Source organism: Neodiprion fabricii, chromosome 7 (assembly GCF_021155785.1).
Source record: "Neodiprion fabricii isolate iyNeoFabr1 chromosome 7, iyNeoFabr1.1, whole genome shotgun sequence".
NCBI lineage: Eukaryota > Metazoa > Arthropoda > Insecta > Hymenoptera > Diprionidae > Neodiprion > Neodiprion fabricii.
The window spans coordinates 9643263-9663860 of record NC_060245.1 but is presented as its reverse complement, the minus strand read 5'-3'; the positions used below and the strand labels follow the sequence as shown (position 1 = coordinate 9663860).

General features: G+C 36.5%; 3 protein-coding genes across 5 annotated transcripts; 2 read left to right on the top strand and 1 right to left on the bottom strand.

Moving 5' to 3' along the window:
• Positions 1 to 7049: 7049 nt before the first annotated feature.
• On the bottom strand, positions 7050 to 9092 carry LOC124186672. Its single transcript, XM_046578554.1, has one exon. It carries the CDS (start codon positions 9090 to 9092, stop codon positions 7050 to 7052), a length of 2043 nt encoding a protein of 680 aa, XP_046434510.1.
• Positions 9093 to 9631: 539 nt separating this feature from the next.
• On the top strand, positions 9632 to 10672 carry LOC124186671. The gene has a single exon (XM_046578553.1). It carries the CDS (start codon positions 9632 to 9634, stop codon positions 10670 to 10672), a length of 1041 nt encoding a protein of 346 aa, XP_046434509.1.
• Positions 10673 to 14172: 3500 nt separating this feature from the next.
• On the top strand, positions 14173 to 19122 carry LOC124186058 (polyglutamine-binding protein 1). 3 transcript variants are annotated; one of them, XM_046577409.1, is made up of 6 exons: positions 14173 to 14362; positions 14483 to 14592; positions 16551 to 16726; positions 17232 to 17412; positions 18520 to 18677; positions 18811 to 19122. In XM_046577409.1, the coding sequence occupies exons 1-6, from the start codon at positions 14293 to 14295 to the stop codon at positions 19001 to 19003; spliced, it is 888 nt and encodes a 295-aa protein (XP_046433365.1). In that variant the 5' UTR covers positions 14173 to 14292; the 3' UTR covers positions 19004 to 19122. The 3 variants fall into 3 exon arrangements, with proteins under 3 accessions (XP_046433365.1, XP_046433366.1, XP_046433363.1); XM_046577407.1 differs by lacking the exons at positions 14173 to 14362; positions 14483 to 14592 and adding exons at positions 16086 to 16248; positions 16353 to 16459; XM_046577410.1 differs by lacking the exons at positions 14173 to 14362; positions 14483 to 14592 and adding an exon at positions 15995 to 16021.
• Positions 19123 to 20598: the final 1476 nt, after the last annotated feature.

Below are 20598 nucleotides of genomic sequence, written 5' to 3'. Positions count from 1 at the left end.
TAATGATTTTCTATCAAATCGATGAAAAAAGGTAGATTTAAGTGGTGCGTACTCGATGTAGAATGCCCCAAAACCCTTCAATAAAATGAAAAAGAATAATTTTCTTTGCGGAACTACGACTCAAAACGAGAAAAGAAACAGTATGTTATTTTAATATCGGGTTTTGGAAAAGCCATGAGCATTTAAAAAAAAAATTGTGCGATATTTTGATAAATTTATGGTGTTTGGATGGGTTGAGACAAACATCTAAAATATTTCAGAAAGACTGCTTTTGGCAGGTACAAGAAAGTGTAAAATTTTCAGTAGAATAAAAATTGGTCGAGGTCGCGGGTTGGTCGGTTTCGCATGGAATGCCCCGTTCACGTATAGTCGGGCTACGTGTGATTACGAATAGTTACCGCGATTGTGAACTGATATTACCATTTCCCAACAATGCCTTATAATATGCACGAATTTCGAAATCTAACGGTTATTCTGAGTGAGTTGTACATTTTTTCGTATCCACCTAAAAGCCTATGCTCCCGTCGGCACTGCAGATTGTTGCTTTAGCAGAAACATAGGACGTGTGCGTATTACCATGTCGTTTTATCATCTGGTACCGCTTCGGTCGACTACAGCGCTTCTGGAGGTTCAACGTTGAACTAAATTACAGACTTCTCGTGTATCAGAACGGGCTCCTGTCACCTGAAAATCGCCCGCACAAATCGTGCCATATTTACAGCAAACTGACTGGTGCTATAGGTTTTCCCGGATTACGTGTGTGTTTTTGTACGTCGGTATCTCCCTGGCAAAAGTAAAAGAAATTCTGATATCGCACAAACGGTGAATATTCAACAAGTCGCTAGCCCGATCGGCCATGTTTGACGCGACGTGATTTCATTGAGTTCATCATTATTTTTATTAGACGTTATCAATGATCTTCGATAGTAGTGACTGAGATACAGACGTACAATTTTATTCAAGCTATCTTTTAAAAATTTTCCCAGTCAGATTCATACCCCCGTTTTATCAGGATTTGTGCGGGCGATTTCCCCGCTTCTGACGTCACGAAATATATATAGGACATGCCAGGTCAGTGGCACCTTAATATGTGTTTGGGATTGGTTTTCCGAATTAGGCGTTTGAATAAGTATTTGAGTGGATTTTTCTGTTTTTCTCGAGTTCTCCGGAGAATTTTTATTCGTTGGATTAGAATTTTGGTTGGAGATTTGTGACTGTTCGGGAGTTAGACTTGAGTTTCCCGACGCGTTCGTCTCCTCTAAATTTTCTAATTGTCCTTCAAATAATTGGTCGCCCTGCGTACTAACTTGTGATCTGAATCGTCGATCTGAAGGCGGAGTATGTACTACGGCTGGGCGTTTTTTGTCGGTAGGAGGGTCTTCCTTTCCCATTTAATGTTGGGATTGCACAATCTTTTGTTAATAAGGTTTATTTTAATTTTTAGATCCCGTGTCGGAGAAAAAGGAGGTAGAAATCGTTGAAAGTTTGAACGGGAGGTATTCAGAAATAATTTTTGCCTTTTTCCTAATCTTTGCGTCTTCTTCGCTTATCGTTCTGGGTCGCGTTGGGGGCTCGAACAGCTTATTTCTTTCTTTTATTCGCTCTTCTGTATCTCCCGTGTGATAGCAAATATCTTCAAAAGTTCCGATGGTATGGTTAGAATTCTGCGGTTTATTGAGATAAGGCTCCTTTACAGAGTCCGGAATTTCGTGCGGATCGCTTAATATAATCGGCTGAGTATATTGTTCCCAAAGCTTCGCTACGGTTCCGCGTTTTCCTCCGTTTATTTCGTTCGATTTTGGAAGCATCCGTTATGAGAACAACGGGTATTTGTCAGAGGTTTCGATTGAAGGTTGAAATCTTGGTTCGACAGAGTATTTCGATGAAAACGAGGGATGTCAGTGATACAAGATCCCAGTGGTTGCGATATTGAAGAAATATTGGAATGGAAAATTTCCAGAGCAGATGAAAAAATTCTTGACTGACTCATTGATTTTTAGAATTTTGGCGAGTTAACGGGTATTAAAATTCAGGTTTGTTGAGTTATTTTATCAAATCGAGCGAGATTAGGATGATTTTCAGTTCGTGTCGGTAGTGCGCAAAGCTTCCGCCGTCCGTCGGTCGCTACTCGCGTCACAAAAAGTTTTTTGCGATTATAACGTTTGGTTTTCCCGGCCGATGCACCATAAAAAATTTTATATGTGACGTTGGAACGGTACCTGGTGGAAATTTTCAGATGTTAGACACCGGAATCATTCACACAGCTACAGTTAGACTCACATCAGTAGTTTGGGTCACCAATTACCGATAAAGTATTGAAATACACCGGACAACGGGCATTCTGTCGCTCTAATCGAAGGAGTAATTATTGGATAAAAGATTTAATTAATTAGCTTACCTCTTGAGAATACTCTGGATATGATGACTTGCAGCGTAGATTGGTGAGAGGATTTAACGGAATAACTGATTCTAATATATTTGGATACTTTGATTAACTTGGATTTATTTTATAAGTTCAATATTTCAAGTCACAAAAACGGAGTTACTTGGTGTAAGATCTTAAATTAATATGAAAATATGGAGCTGAAAGCTCGCTGGACTTTTGGGTAGAGTAACGTTGTAGGAAAAGTTTAAATGCAAAAGGCAAAAGGATTTTACCGCGAGACTGTACCGGAACAAGATGAGGAATCTGGTGGTAGAAACCAAGAGGACGATCTGATGATCGGTCGCCGTTTTTATAGGGGTCGATCGTTGCGCAGAACGATCCCCTTCTTTAGATTTTGTCACCTTTTGCGCACCTCCCCCTTTTTCTAGGAATTCCAATTAGGGCACGACATCTTCGCCGCATGCACGCCTGTGATCTTAGTTCTTTAACTATTACTATATTGCAAGCTTTTACATGTGGTATAACGCTGCGTTGGTGCGGTGGTGTAGGTGCGGGGTCGTTATTCTGTAATTTTCCATTCTGCGTGAGCTTTGTTGTTGGGGCGCAAGCCCCCCCTTGGCCCCTCGGCTACTGTGCTTCTTCCCCTCGTGGTGTACTTTCAGCAGCTATTTCCTAATATGGTAATCGCAGTGCGTATGCGCTTGTGGTGACTCATGTTTTATGTTAGTACCGTGTGCATTTTCGGGGTCACGATGCGCTGAATTCTAGTTCCTGTTTACTCCTTAATATTCTTACTATCCTGTTCGTTACAAAGTCTATATGTCATATTGGTTACTCGTCGTTTGTTACTTTTATAGCGTGTATCTATATAAAATTGCATATGTATTATAATTGATTACTGTCGTTATTCACCTGGAGTAGAATAGCGATTGTTTATGAGACATAGTTGCTATTTGCTTAACATTATTAGAATCGCGCTGCTTCAAATATTCTTAGGTGTTTGTATTATAATTATCTTAACAGATTTAGGGTATTTAACAATTTGATAATCCATGGTTTTAGAGCAGGTTTACATGTGTGCTTTTGTATATCTCTTCTGTAATTATTAATTCTTATATTGATATAAATCGGCTTGGAAGCTTCTAGAACGTTTTCTTTATATTTGTTGGTTGCCTGTCATTGGGCGTTGCCACGTATGCATCTTTGAGTTTATTGCGAGTTGATTTACCTTCAATCGTTTCGTCGGTAAGTTTCCTTATGTGTTCTCTAGATGGAGCTCTGTATGGCTCCACATTGGAGATCTGCATTGCCTTCAAAACGTTGCGCGTGTTGCCTACAATACGGTGTTACGGAGAAGAGTATGATTCATGCTGGATAATTAGTATTTACGGTTTTGAAGGTCTTGCACTCTCTGGTTTTATGGATTATTGCAGCAGTGCTATCTTTACATTATATTGGTTATACATTTATCTATGGTTTTACAGTCTTCTATAAACCAGGCTATATAGTATAGCGTAAGTTGCTTACAGTATAGCTCTCAAATGCGAATGCACAAATGGCATTGTCGAGTGTTATATAATAATTGGATATAATCGTGTTAGTTAATTATAGTGTTAATATGATAGTGATGTATAATAACGTATAATAATATTATAGCTCTTTGTAGTGCGAAGATCTCGTAACATGGTTTTTAAGCTTTGGTTAGTGAATGTCATAGTTATTTCCATCTAGGGATATTCCAAATAATTAGACAGTTGTTTTAATTCCCTAAGGTTACAAGATTCTCGTACTTCGAGTTTGGTTAGTTCATAAAAGTAATATGCAGTAATAATAGTCGATAAAACATACGGACGTTCCGGTCGAATGTTACACTGTGTTGGATTCATTGCTGCCAATTTTTTAGTTAGAGATTTGTTAAGAATCTGAGAAATACGGCGTGATTACCGGACCGCACAACCCCCACCCATTAATGAGACGCGAAAAGCGCGGCCTAGCCGCACGACTGGGGTTGGGGCCGAGTGAGTCTGTCCCGAGCGCACCGCCGTGAATGTGTGCGTCTCGTTAAATGTATTGTACGTCCCTTTAGAGTTTCTATATTCTGCATTATCTATATGTATTTATGTATACGTCTCCTAAAAAGCATGGTGTCAATAAAGAACCGCGCTGTTTTACCGGTCGCATAAAAATAAAAAGTACCGCCACCCGAGTTCTCCTTACCACCTAACCTCGATCTACGCCACGTGGTTAGGAACAATTGCAAAATCTCTATAAGATTTTATTTGCGATGCATGGTATTGTATATATTTATTTATTAAATGCAATGATAATCTACACGCGTTTCACCAATGCTTTTTTTTTCCTGGAGCGCTCAATGTTCGTAAATCATGCGTATAACGCATGAGCGGACTCTAGTGACTGAATTAAGAACCTCAAAGCGTTCCAACAAGCACCAAGGCACAGTGTTCGACCGTGTAACACAGTGTCACACTGTGTCTCCTTGCTGGGAAGCTCCCTATGACATTCACTAATCAAAGCTTAAAAACCATGTTACGAGATCTTCACACCACAAAGAGCTATAATATTATTATACGTTATTATATATCACTATCATATTAACACCATAATTAACTAACACGATTATATCCAATTATTATATAGCACTCGACAATGCCATTTGTGCATTCGGAGCTGAGAGCTATACTATAAGCAACCTATGCTTTACCATATAGCCTGGAGTATAGAAGACTGTAAAACCATAGATAAATGTATAACCAACATAATGTAAAGATAGCACTGCTGCAATAACCCATAAAACCAGAGACTCCAAAACCGTCAAAACCGTGAATACTAATTATCCAGCATGAAATATACCTTCCTCCGTAATACCGTATTGTAGGCAACACGCGCAACGTTTTGAAGGCAATGCAGATCTCCAATGTGGAGCCATACAGAGCTTCACCAAGAGAATACATTAGGAAACTTACCGACGAAACGATCAAAGGTAAATCAACTCGCACTAAACCCAAAGATGCATACGTGGCAACGCCCAATGACAGGCAACCAACAAGTATAAAGAAAACGTTCTAGAAGCTTCCAAGCCGATTTTTATCAATATAAGAATTAACAATTACAGAAGAGAATTATGTACGAAAGCATACATGTAAACCTGCTCTAAAAACTACGAATTATCAAATTGTTAAATACCCTAAATCTGTTAAGATAGTTATAACGCAAACACCTAAGAATATTCGCAGCAGCGCGATCCTAATAATGTTAAGCAAATAGCAACTATGTCTCATAAACAATCGCTATTGTACTCCAGGTGAATAACGACAGTAATCAATTATAATACATATGCAATTTCATATATTTACACGCTATAGAACTAACAAAACGACAAGTAACCGATATGACAATCTTAATATATAAACTTTGTAACGAACAGGATAGTAAGAATATTTAAGAAGTAAACTATGACTAGACGGCATTAACGTACACCACGAAATATGGGTCACCACTAGCGCATGCGCACAGTGATTACCATATTAGGAAATAACTGCTAAGATCGGCCCGGGTCCTAACGCCCACAGGGAGGAAGAAGCACGATACCCGAGGGGCCAAGGGGGGCTTGCTGCCCGAACACCAAAGCCCACGCAGAATGGAAAATTACAGAGCAACGACCCTGCACCTACACCACTGCACCAGCGCAGCGTTATACCATATGTAAAAGCTTGCAATATAGTAATAGTTAAAGAACTAAGATCACAGGCGTGCATGCCGCGAAGATGTCGTGCCCTAATTCTAATTCCTAGAAAAAGGGGGAAGGTGCGAAAAAGTTGACAAAATCTAAAGAAGGGGATCGTTCTGCGTAACGATCGACACCTATAGAAACGGCGACCGATCATCGGATCGTCCTCTTGGTTTCTACCACCAGATTCGTCAGCTTGTTCCGGTACAGTCACGCGGTAAAATCCTTTTGCCTTTTGCATTTAAACTTTTCCTACAACGTTACTCTGCCCAAAAATCCAGCGAGCTTTTAGCTCCACTTTGTCATATTAATTAAATATCCAAATCTTGGTTCTCATCCATGTTAAATGTAATAAATACTAAATTTTCTTGGGAACTTGGACAGAATTGATCAGATTCAACTTATCAAAATTTGCAACGTTTCGTTGGTTTCATTTATTTTCCAACTTCATCAGGCAAGCTGTAACAGATGTACATAAACTTTAAAATTAAGTTGCATAAAACAATAGACATGATACATGTAAGTTACAAATTCAGAAATAATAAACTAAACAAAATTACAAAATATTTACTTTTGAGGTTAAATCATCGTTAAAATCCTCTGGTCCATAACATCAAGTCAAAAATATGTTTAAATAAGACTAGACAGATATATACATTTTTTTTAAATAAAATTATAAATTCATTGTGCCAATAAATCAATTTAAATAAAATAAAATGGACAAATATAATGATGGACAAATACACATGTCAAACGTAGTGACTCTTAAATCACAGACTGTACTGCTCTCACACAGTGTGATAGTACGTGTGGAGGTCGCATTATCTGTATTGTCAACATGACTCTGTTGTCCATGACTAGTGCTATTCATATTGTGCGCGAAAGTTCAACCTCTAAGTAAAATAAAAATAATTACTATGACTTCACTAAATCCTTAACATCATTTATCAGGTCACTGTAAATTGTACTGAGGTTTTGCGTGTCGGATCTAAAATTGACACAATTCATCGCCTTAATGAAAATCATTTCACTTAGGTTTCTCTTCATGTAATTTTTCTCCAGATCTAAAATCTCAACATCCTTGAACTGAAAGTTATGACCATCCTCAACAAAGTGATGTTCCGCTAATGCTGTTTTGTTGTTTTTTATGGACTTCTCAGGTCTGCAGTCAAGTTTGTGTTGTCTCACTCTGGCTTTTAATTTTTGCCTGGTCTGTCCAACGTACCATTTCCCACACGAGCACGGAATCCTGTATACCAGGCCAGATCTATCTTCTTTCTCCACTTTGTCTTTTAGCCGGGAAAATAGATCCTTAACCTTGAATACATTATAGAATACCAACTTGCAGTTGGTGTGCCTAAATAAAGATCCCAGTCTTGGTGACAAGCCTATTATGTAGGGAAATCTGCTATACGACCAATTCCTGTTGACATTGTTGCTCCTGATGTTGTTTCTAATCCTCTCGGACACAATTTTCTCACACTTGCTGATGACCTTGTTTGGATAATTGTTAGATGACAGTAATCTTCTAACCATGCGAATACTTTCCTTGGTCTTGTTCACATGACTCAAGCGCATGGCTCTGTTCAAAAACCCTTTTGCAACTCCCAATTTCTGGCTCAATGGATGATTGGAATTAAAATTCAAAATTCTTCCTGAGCTGTACGGTTTCTTGAACCAAGAAGTTATAAGATCACCATCTTCTGATCTTTTTATTAGTATGTCCAAAAAAGGCAACTTCCCGTTATTCTCAACTTCCAAGGTAAACTGGATGTCCTTGTCAACACTATTAAACACATCTAAGATGCTGTCTACTTTATCCTTTGGAACCACTGCGAAGAGATCATCAACATACGACTTAATAATCGGAATTTCAAAGTCAAGGTGAGTCAACGCCATTGAAACAACATAATCTACTGCAATAATGGCAATTGAAGGACTTGCTGGACTCCCCATAGCACATCCTTCCTTCTGAAGGTAAAAATTGCCATCAAACACGAAATATCCCGAGTCGTAATAAAAATCAATAAGCTCTAGTAGAGTAGTCTGGTCTAATTGCACAAATTTCTGGATTTCATCCCACCGCTCAATGATGATTTTCCTTATTAAACTGTTATGAACATTAGTAAAAAGAGATACTACGTCCAGTGATATTAAAACATGGTCTTCGTTTACCTTTTTCACTTTGATTTGGTCTAAAAAATGAAATGAATCTGTGACATTATATTTCAGACTCATTACGAACGGTAGCAGACTCTTATGAACAAAATTGGCGATCTCATAACCTGGTGATCCTATGCTACTGACCACTGGTCTAAGTTTACACCCAGGTTTGTGGGTTTTCCTTAAGCCATAGATTCTTGGTGCTAATGCACTGTAAGTTCGCATTAGCTTACCTTGGATGTTGTCAAGGATACCAATATCCACAAGCTTCTTTATTGAGCGGTTGCTTATGTTTTGTAGCTTTGACGTAGGATCTCTTTTGATCTTTTCATGTGTTTTACGGTCGCCAACCAACTTGTTCATTTCTGTGAGGTATTTTTCTTTGTACATGACCACTGTTGAATTACCTTTATCTGAGCGCATTACTAAGAGATCTTCATGTTGTTTAAAGAAATTTCTTGTGACTTTGATATTTTTAACTAGGTTGAAGTTTTTCTTGTGATTGTTGTTGCTTCTACGCTGATATTTAATGTGATTTGTCACAATATTTACACCTCTTGCTCTCAGATTATTTCTCGATTCCGTCAAACCCTCGTTGGATAACTCGTCATCTTTCACTTTGTCGATACACCCCTCCAGACCCTTAATAATTGTAACGACCGGTTGATTGATATTCGTTGTTGGTAGTCCATAGTTAAAATCTAACTCCAAGATCTTCTGGACTTCTGATGGTAAAACTGTATCAGTGAAATTATAAATTCTGTTTCCAACTTTTTGTTCTACATTGTCAGTCATCTTGTCTTGTAGCTTCCCAAACTTTTTGATGTTTTGTTTTTTTATTTTCTTAAAATTGCTCTCGTAGTAATTATGGAGCTTGTTCAAAGTTTGCATCCATAAAACTAATGGAAAACGGGACTCCACGTTTCTTTTGAGGTTATCTATCGTACGTAGTAAATTATCAATCTTCCACAAGGTAATCTTGATTTCTAGATTTAGTAGCTTGGTTCTATTACCCAACAATACGTGACTAACTTCTCTTCCAAACGGGTGATCATCTAAACAGACGGTGTAAATGTAGTCCACCTTATTAAAAATATGTAGAGGAATTAAGTTGTTGGCTCGGCATCTAAGTAAGAAATTCCGTCTATTCCTCATGTTGGCTAGTTTCTTATGGCAACGGGTTAAATCTTTAACCATCTTACATGTACTTATATTATATCCAGAAATTTGTGCAATTAGACCAGACTACTCTACTAGAGCTTATTGATTTTTGTTACGACTCGGGATATTTCGTGTTTGATGGCAATTTTTACCTTCAGAAGGAAGGATGTGCTATGGGGAGTCCAGCAAGTCCTTCAATTGCCATTATTGCAGTAGATTATGTTGTTTCAATGGCGTTGACTCACCTTGACTTTGAAATTCCGATTATTAAGTCGTATGTTGATGATCTCTTCGCAGTGGTTCCAAAGGATAAAGTAGACAGCATCTTAGATGTGTTTAATAGTGTTGACAAGGACATCCAGTTTACCTTGGAAGTTGAGAATAACGGGAAGTTGCCTTTTTTGGACATACTAATAAAAAGATCAGAAGATGGTGATCTTATAACTTCTTGGTTCAAGAAACCGTACAGCTCAGGAAGAATTTTGAATTTTAATTCCAATCATCCATTGAGCCAGAAATTGGGAGTTGCAAAAGGGTTTTTGAACAGAGCCATGCGCTTGAGTCATGTGAACAAGACCAAGGAAAGTATTCGCATGGTTAGAAGATTACTGTCATCTAACAATTATCCAAACAAGGTCATCAGCAAGTGTGAGAAAATTGTGTCCGAGAGGATTAGAAACAACATCAGGAGCAACAATGTCAACAGGAATTGGTCGTTTAGCAGATTTCCCTACATAAAAGGCTTGTCACCAAGACTGGGATCTTTATTTAGGCACACCAACTGCAAGTTGGTATTCTATAATGTATTCAAGGTTAAGGATCTATTTTCCCGGCTAAAAGACAAAGTGGAGAAAGAAGATAGATCTGGCCTGGTATACAGGATTCCGTGCTCGTGTGGGAAATGGTACGTTGGACAGACCAGGCAAAAATTAAAAGCCAGAGTGAGACAACACAAACTTGACTGCAGACCTGAGAAGTCCATAAAAAACAACAAAACAGCATTAGCGGAACATCACTTTGTTGAGGATGGTCATAACTTTCAGTTCAAGGATGTTGAGATTTTAGATCTGGAGAAAAATTACATGAAGAGAAACCTAAGTGAAATGATTTTCATTAAGGCGATGAATTGTGTCAATTTTAGATCCGACACGCAAAACCTCAGTACAATTTACAGTGACCTGATAAATGATGTTAAGGATTTAGTGAAGTCATAGTAATTATTTTTATTTTACTTAGAGGTTGAACTTTCGCGCACAATATGAATAGCACTAGTCATGGACAACAGAGTCATGTTGACAATACAGATAATGCGACCTCCACACGTACTATCACACTGTGTGAGAGCAGTACAGTCTGTGATTTAAGAGTCACTACGTTTGACATGTGTATTTGTCCATCATTATATTTGTCCATTTTATTTTATTTAAATTGATTTATTGGCACAATGAATTTATAATTTTATTTAAAAAAAATGTATATATCTGTCTAGTCTTATTTAAACATATTTTTGACTTGATGTTATGGACCAGAGGATTTTAACGATGATTTAACCTCAAAAGTAAATATTTTGTAATTTTGTTTAGTTTATTATTTCTGAATTTGTAACTTACATGTATCATGTCTATTGTTTTATGCAACTTAATTTTAAAGTTTATGTACATCTGTTACAGCTTGCCTGATGAAGTTGGAAAATAAATGAAACCAACGAAACGTTGCAAATTTTGATAAGTTGAATCTGATCAATTCTGTCCAAGTTCCCAAGAAAATTTAGTATTTATTAATTAAATATCTTACATTGAGTAACTCCGTTGTTTGTGACTCGAAATATTGAACTTATAAAATAAATTCAAGTTAATCAAAGTATCCAAATATATTAAAATCAGTCATTCCGTTAAATCCTCTCACCAATCTACGCTGCAAGTCACCATATCCAGATTATTCTCAAAAGGTAAGCCAATTAATTAAATCTTTCATCCAACAATTACTCCTTCCTCAGTTCATTCGATTAGAGCGACAGAATGTCCGTTGTCCGGTGTATTTCAATACTTTATCGGTAATTGGTGACCCAAACTACTGATGTGAGTCTAGCTGTAGCTGTGTGTCCGATTCCAGTGTCGAACATCTGGAAATTTCCACCAGGTACCGTTCGGCGTCACAATGGGTATGTTCTGATATACACTGCGAGCACTGTAAGTTGTGTCGTCAATTTAGTATACTGCGAAGCCGTTCCTTCATAGTTAGCTATACTGGTTACTGCTTAAAACGGAACGCAGTACAGTATACTGTGATCGACATTTTTTGGCGTTACTTTCATTTCATACATAATATTTGTTTCACATTGCAATAAACACAATTTATTCAAATTTTCCATTTTTGTTTTTAACGGCCGGTATTTTTAAATGACAATATTCAATAATAATAATTATCAATAGTGGAAGCTGTTAAATTTCTGAACGCTGTTGATCACGTGATCAAAGCACTGAGAGCACCTTACCTCGAAAGCACCAGTGTTCACAGTAGAAAAATGGCGAGGATTTATGACGTCATATATTTCCCTAGGATACTGCGACTGTATACTGTCCGTCTATAACGGTGTGACGTCGGAACGGTACCTAGTGGAAATCTCCAGATGCTAGACACCGGAAACATTCACACACAGCTACAGCTAGACTCACATCAGTAGTTTGGGTCACCAATTACCGATTAAGTATTGAAATACACCGGACAACGGGCATTCTGTCGCTCTAGTCGAACGAATCGAAGAAGGGGTAATTGTTGGATAAAAGATTTAATTTGGCTTACCTTTTTGAGAGTATTCTGGATGCGATGACTTGTAGCGTAGATTGGTGAGAGGTTTTAGCGGAATAACTGACTCTAATATATTTGGATACTTTGATTGACTTTGGTTTATTTTATAAGTTCGATATTTAAAAGTCACAAAAACGGAGTTACACAGTGTAAGATCTTAAACTTAATATGACACAATGGAGTTTAAGCTCGCTGAACTTTTGGGCAGAGTAACGTTGTATTAAAGTTTAAATGCAAAAGGCTAAAGGATTTTACCGCGAGACTGTACCGGAACTAGATGACGAATCTGGAGGTAGAAACCAAGAGAGCGATCGAGTGATCGGTCGCCCTTTTTATAGGGGTCGATCGTTGCGCAGAACGATCCCCCTCTCTAGTTTTTTGGTCACCTTTGCGCACCTCCCCTCTTTTCTAGGAATTCTAATTAGGGCACGACATCATCGCCGCATGCACGCCTGTGATCTTAGTTCTTTAGCTATTACTATATCGTAGGTTTTTACGTATGGTATATCGCTGCTTGGTGCGGTGGTGTAGGTGCGTGGACTTTGTTCCGTAGTTCTCCGAACTGCGTGAGCTTTTCGTTGTGGCGCCAGCCCCCTTTGTGGCGCCAGCCCCTTTTGTGGCGCCAGCCCCCTTTCTGGCGCCCCTCAGCCACTTAACTACCTGTCTACCTCTTAATGTTTTTGCTATCTTGCTCGTTACAAAGCCCATATTTCATTTTGGTTACCTGTCGTTTGTTAGTTTTATAGTTATATCTATATAGAATTGTATATGTATTATAGCCGACTACTGTCGTTGTTAGTTTTATAGTTATATCTATATAGAATTGCATATGTATTATAGTCGACTACTGTCGTTGTTAACCTGGAGTACAATAGCAATTGTTTACGAACATAGTTTGTTATTTGTTTAACATTATTAGAATCGCGCTGCTGCGAATATCCTTAGTTGTTTGTGTTATAATTATCTTAACAGATTTAGAGTATTTAGTAATTTGATGATTCATAGCTTTAGAGCAGGTTTACATGTGTGCTTTTGTATATGATTCTCTTCTGTAATTGTTAATTCTTATATTGATATAAATCGGCTTGGAAGCTTCTAGAACGTTTTCGTTTCGTCGGTAAGTTTCCTAATGTGTTCTCTAGGTAAGGCTCTGTATGGCTCCACATTGGAGATCTGCATTGCCTTCAAAACGTTGCGCGTGTTGCCTACAATACGGCGTTGCGGAAGAAGGTATAGTTCATGCCGGGTAATTAGCATTCACGGTTTGATGGTTTTGCAGTCTCTGGTTTTATGGGTTATTGCAGCAGTGCTATCTTTACATTATATTGGTTATGCATTTATCTATGGTTTTACAGTCTTCTATACTCCAGGCTATATAGTAAAGCGTATATTGCTTATAGTATAGCTCTCAGCTCCGAATGCACAAATGGCATTGTTGAGTGCTATATAATAATTGGGTATAATTGTGTTAGTTAATTATAGTGTTAATATGATATATAATAACGCATAATAGTATTATAGTTCTCTGTAGTACGAAGATCTCGTAACATGGTTTTTAAGCCTCGGCTAGTGAATTTCATAGTTATTTCCATCTAGGGATATTTCAAATAGTTAGACAGTTGTTTTAATTTCTTATGGTTACAAGATTCTCGTACCTCGAGTTTGGTTAGTTGATAAAAGTAACATGCAGTAATAATAGTCGATAAAACATACGGACGTTCCGGTCGGATGTTACAACGGAACGAATTTTTCCCCAGTAAGAGCACTGAACAGTGCTCGCCACTGGTATATCGGAACATACCCAATATTTACGATCTTTTCGACCTCTGCGATGCTAGTGGCAGAGCGGAGAACTAATTGAAGGACGGGTTTTTGAGGACGCCGTTACTACTTATTCTCTTATGCTGTGTCCACTCCTTTACTGTAGTCTCCATGCAGTAGAGATTAGTAGAGATCAGTGGTCCGTGCCCTCCAATTGTCAAATTTATTCCAAGAAATACCGATGTTTAAACAGTAATCAGCTTAAATGCCGCTTCCAGCTGCCTTGGCGGCTCGTCTTGCTAAGCGAGGTCTTATTTCTGGAAGTGAAAAAAATGGTAAGCGTCAAAAATCTTCAGTCATCGTAACCTTATCCAACTTCACCGAACTTAACCTAGCTTAAGCTATAACTTCCATGTAAACTTTTGGAACAAATGTGAAGAAATAAAATTTTGCAGAATCTGTAAAAAAGGATCCGAAGAAGAAGATTCACGAGGAGATCATTGCCGAGGACTACGACAACGCAAAGGATGATATTAATCAAATAGATATATCTCAAAAGTTTATGGTAAAGATCAGAGCCAACTATGAGGATACCCAGATAGCACTGTGTTCCTGTGCAAGAAGCGATAGTTATACGTTGTGCTTGTATTCAAAGCACCTTGGGCACACCAGTTCAAAGGAGAAATTTTTTATTGCACAAATATATTGGCTTGAGTCAGCATGATGCTGTCCAATTACTATCAATCTCAATTTCTAAAAGCATGTAATGATACTTGATCTCTTGCAATATTATTCATCAAGAACAAAGGCTGGTATTCGATCAAGCAGGAACGGATACCCTTTCCTCACAAAAAATGGAACTTTGCTATCGGGGTATTTCAGTTATGTGCAACATAGCATAGAACCATTCCTATTAAGGTAAACATATAGTAGTTCATATCAAACGCAACAATTCTTTGAATGATCAATACCAATTTGATTTCGATTATCAATTTTATGCTACGAATGGATATAAGTCTCTGAATCAAAACAAAGGCTACTATACAATTTGTTTGGCTACCTATCAATGGTAAATGGAATGTTGTTTTCAAGCGCAGTGTTTTCTTCTGCGGCTCATATCCCAGTTGTTCAATAAGAGAAGATTAATTAACCTTTTAATGGTCGGAGTGGTCGATATATGGGCCAACCACGGGACTCATAATATTTGATGTTCTTTCAGGGAATATATATTATGTGTCGAATATGGGAAAAAGTAATATCAAAATTCCTGGAAGCATACTTGACCTTGAAAATTGCTATTTCAATGTCAGTTCTTTTTTTTTACTATTTTGGCCCAAAAGGGTTTATTTTTGGTTTGGGTTTACCTGCTTTGAGGCCAAAATAACAGCAAAAAAAATTTGACCTTGAAATGGCAGTTATGAAGGTCAAGGGTACCACCAGGATTCTTTTATCGATTTTCCCTGTATCCAGGAGATCAAATTACCTAGGAAAATATTTTCAAACCTTCGTGCCAAATTTTTTGCATTTGACTTTACTGTGCTGGTGGGGCCGTTCGATATATCAAAAAGCAGTCAGGTTACGGGCTCCACATAGAAAATTCATTGAATTTATTTATACATTTCACGTCTAATAAAAGGTCGATTTAAAAAGTTTAAACCATTATACTCATATTTCTACTCAATCTCGGTGTAGTACTTAAAAACGCTATTTATGTTGGAGTTCCATTTCACAAGAACTTTCTTGATCTGAAATTCGTTGTATTAAAAAATTTTTTTTCAATTTTAAATTAACATGTCTGTCTCAATATTTTTTGCTTCCGATAATAGCTACTGAGCAATAAATGATTCCACTTTTCCACTTGGGCTATATATTGTGCATATTTTGAATCTTTTTAGTATTGATAATAAATTTTTTCAGAAAAACCAAAACACATTAAAACGAAAATATAACCTGGACAGCGTTTTTTTGTTACAAAATTGAGGATGAGTAGAGACGTGAGTATACCGGCTAAAAAGTGTGTGAAATTAGCAACTAGAACCACTTTAAACAATTGAAGTTTACGCCATAACCAACTGAGATATGAGCCGCAAAGAAATAGACTGTACGCCAAAACAGTATCTGTTTTCTCTGCTAGACAGTCAACTGAATCGAAAAGTGGCCTTGAGTTTGATTCAGAGACTTACATCAACAACTTGTACAAAATACCTGCTGAACCATAAAGGTGGATATAGTTTGTTCAGAAAAATGGTCTGCTCGAAGCAAAATCTTACATATGTAGAATATTAGAATATTTGAATTTTTTTTACTCAATATTTATCTATGCAGCAAAGATTAATTCCAAAACTCGAGTAGTGGCTTGGGACACTGCCCTCCCCTTCAATCGTTGTCACTTGTTCAAGGATGCACGTGGCCCCCACCTAAGACTGGGCCTGGTAAAGATAACAATAACAAAAGTGATTGACTAACAATATTTTTACGAGTAGACAATATCCGTTAATGTAGAATAAGATTGTTGTTTTATAGGGCTATAGCAGCTGCCCAAACAAGTACAACATCTATCACGAATGCAACAGTAAATGCAAAGAATTATGGGGATCAGGACGACTGCAGCCTACAGAAAAGTACATTAAACGACAAATAAGATTGTTACTAAAGTATCCATTACCTGATACTTGGAAAGCTGTATTCGATCCAGGATCGTAAGTATCAACCTCTTGTTTTTTTCGTCATTCACATTTTTTCTTTTTTTCTTTCATCAAATGCCGAATACCAACATTGTACCTTCCGATTTGCTACTTCGATTGCTACATTTGAAGGCATCGATATAATCAAGGTCCAAGTCGATTTAGGCCATCTCCCTGGTGATCAACTCAATGAAAAAGCGCCAGAACTAGATTAGGTTTTGTTTTTCAAAGATTTACCCAAATGTTGCAGAATTTTTTATAGATTCAAATGCACATTGCATTGGCTTGCAAATCGTGAGTGTGCGTCTTTCTATAAAAGCTTTAAAAAATATCAAATGCTCAAGCGCTGTGCTTCAGTAAATGACATTTGCTTCGGAAATGTTAGAAATAAAACCACATTTGTTCTAGGAAAGCTGCTAAAATTCAGAAAAAAACCATGAGCATTACTACAGAAAACAGAATTGTTTCATCAATTAATTACATTTTCAATAATTCATGTACTTTCAATCATTCCCACCAGTGGACAACACTATTACTGGGAGTGGTCATCAGATTTGGTGTCATGGTATCCACCAGGACATCCTAAGTGCCAGATATCACAGCCAGCCTCACAATTACGTGAGGAATTGCACTTAAAAGCAGCTGATCAAGATGATAACTTGTCCAGTGACGAAAGCACCAGTGACCAAGAGCCCATGGAGGTGTGCATATCCTGAAATACCTAAAAGAAAAGAATCAATTGATGCAATCAATGAAACGTATCTTATTTCAATCTTCGAAAGCAATATCAAGTTTAAAATTCTTAACCCTCAATCTGTGCATTATTTTGTTTATGCTGAAAATTAACTGCACATTTTGTGTATGTTAATATGAGTCGAAAAATCGTAAATATTTAGGATTATAGATTCAAGTTTATTATATGACTCAATTTCATTCCCATAAAAACAAAATCGTATTATAGGGTCAATCCTAGACCGTAGCGCTGGTAACAAGTCACTTTTTCTATGCAATCCTACAATATTCTACCAAACTTCATTTGAGCTGTATATTATTTGTATTTTGATTTTATACTGTAATTAACGAGTCGGCGATGTTCATACCAAAAGTTTTGATACTCTTTTACTGGTGATAATTATTGAAGTTTGACGTGCAATTATAAGTAATTGTAATAGTGAACACATATCCCTCATAAATTTTATAATATACAGCTCATCATGATAATTAATGAGAATTGTATAAACGCATGGGAATTTTGACAAATTATAAACTACAATATTTTCTGTGTTAAACTATGATAAGGATACAAAGAAAAAAAAACACTTTTGCTCACCGTACAAAGACTCAAGCATAATGAGTCCAATTTAATAGATGGCATATTCTGTGCATTTGAAAAAATTAGTAAGAAGCCCGTACAAAAACTAATCAACGCAAGGTGAAAGCTTCCAATTGGAAATTCCATTTTATCGAAAAGTTGACGTTTAAAGTATCATGTCTAGGAAAAAACGTCCATTCATTACAAAAACTATAAATATTGATCATGTAGAAGTACTTGAAAGTAACGGTAAGAACTCTTTTCAGCTATAATGAACATGCAGTAAATCTTGTGAATCAGTTTCTATTCAATTTTGCAAATGAATGAATCATGACTTCAGTTTTTCAAGAGACATTACCAGCTGCCAGCCTCTAGATCGAGAAGAATCAGTAGACAAGTTGTTCTTGAAAATCAAAAATTAAAATTTGACTGCTACTGCACAGTATTGATAAACGTATGATATATATACTTAATTTAATGCAACCATGATTTACAGATAGATGAAGCAGAAGCAAAACGGGAACAAAAACTTGAAATTATAGACAGATACATGGGTTTTGACAACCGACGTGTTCAGAGACATGAAAGCGCTAAAGAGAAGAAGGATCGATCGTTAGATCCCATGGATCCAGCATCTTACAGTGATATCCCAAGGTCGTTATATAATTATCTTTATTCTAATTAAATATCTTTATATTATTATAATTTTTTCAAGGCATTCAAATCATTGGCATCTGCTGTGTGTGGATTTGGTACGTGATCATTTTCAAACATGCTATTTTTGCAGAGGAAAATGGTCAGATGGATTGGCCAGACACAATGAAGCTAAAACAGGAGCAGATACAACGGCGTCAGGACCACTTTATCAAATGCGGCCATATCCAAGTCCAGGCGCAGTGCTTCGTTCCAATAAAGTCACCAAACTAGAGTCAGAAAGCTTGAATAAACCGAAAGTTTTTTTTCCGGAAAAATCGGAGTGAAAAGAATATCTCGACATCTGTTGTACCTCTAATTTGCAATTTTACTGCAAAACGTAAATAATGATGAAGAATTGTCGAATTTTCAAAATAATTAATAAATTGATTAATTTTCAGTGTGATTTTGCTTGTTATTAATCTAAACACCTCCTGGTTCATAAAAAAATTCATCGTAATGAAATTATGTAAGAAAAAAAAGTTTGCCACTCACCGATAAGTAACTTTTCGCCAAGCGTCTGGTAAAATATCGACTGTACAAATAGTATACATTATCACAAAAAATTTCGATTGAATTTAATTGACACATTACTTTATTATTATTATTATTATTATTATTATTATTATTAACCAAGTTACATTGTAATAATACGATACACAGTGCTGTATTTTGTAGAGATTCTCTGCGTCTGTACATAGACTGATCACTAAAAAATAAAAATTCAACTTAAAAATAACTTAATCCGAAAATATAACGAAATCACTATAAAAATTATTTAGTAAATCTGTGAAAGGCATTATTATTACACACCAGTATTCCTGAAATAATTCTGGATAATTGTTTTATACCTCTTGGTTTTATGTTTTTCATAAATTTTTCGTAATTGTTGAAATTTAGTCTGGCAATATACTCATGACTTCTTCCAATTTTTTTTTACTCTGGGTAATCTGAGCATTTTATTTTTAGTGATTGCAGTGTTGTCTGAGTGTTCTTGACTATGGTTTTGATAATTATGGGAGATAGCATCAAGCATGTATATCTTGTAAAGTTCTAGATGTTTTTTCCCTGCCAGTAAACCATGCATCAACCTTAGAATGCTGTTGTGTACACTTTCGATTAGGCTCATTATTGTTTTATTGGCTGATCCCCAAGCTAATATCCCATAAGGAGCAACACTAACAATAAAATATATTCCATACACAATCATTTTGAAATTGTTAGGTGCTATCAGTTTGCCAGTTCTTGAAAATACATATAGAAGGTATTTAGTGTAGTTTACTTTCTTTATAATCTCTAAATTCCATCTCAGATGGCAGTCAATGCAAACACCTAAAAATTTAATTGAAGAGAGCTGCTACATTTTTCCACCATCAATTTCTGATTCAAAATTGACTGGTATGCTATCTTTGCAACAGCCAAAAGTAGCACAAACTGTCTTGCTCACATTCAAGGATAGTCTATTGTGATAAAGCCAGTTGATGTAATATCTGAGCATATAATCACAGTATTACCGGCGTATTAAAAAATAAAACATTTCTCAATACTTTCCTCAAAATATATATATCACTAATATAAATAATAGTGGTCCCAAAACTATCCCTTGTCCTACCCCTGTTTAGATTTTCAAAAATGTATGTTTCATACTATGGAATTTAACTAATTGCCTTCCATTTTGAAAATAACTGGTAAATACTTTTAGTGATAGACCTCTTATGCTAAACAATTCAAGCTTTACAATGAGTTTTCCATGATTCACCATGTTCAAAAGCTTTAGTTAAATCTAAAAACACTGCTGCAGTTGGTTTACTTTGGTCTAAATTTTCGTAACTAATTTCAGTTACATTAGCTATTTTTTAGCATATTTAGCTTTTGCATCTTT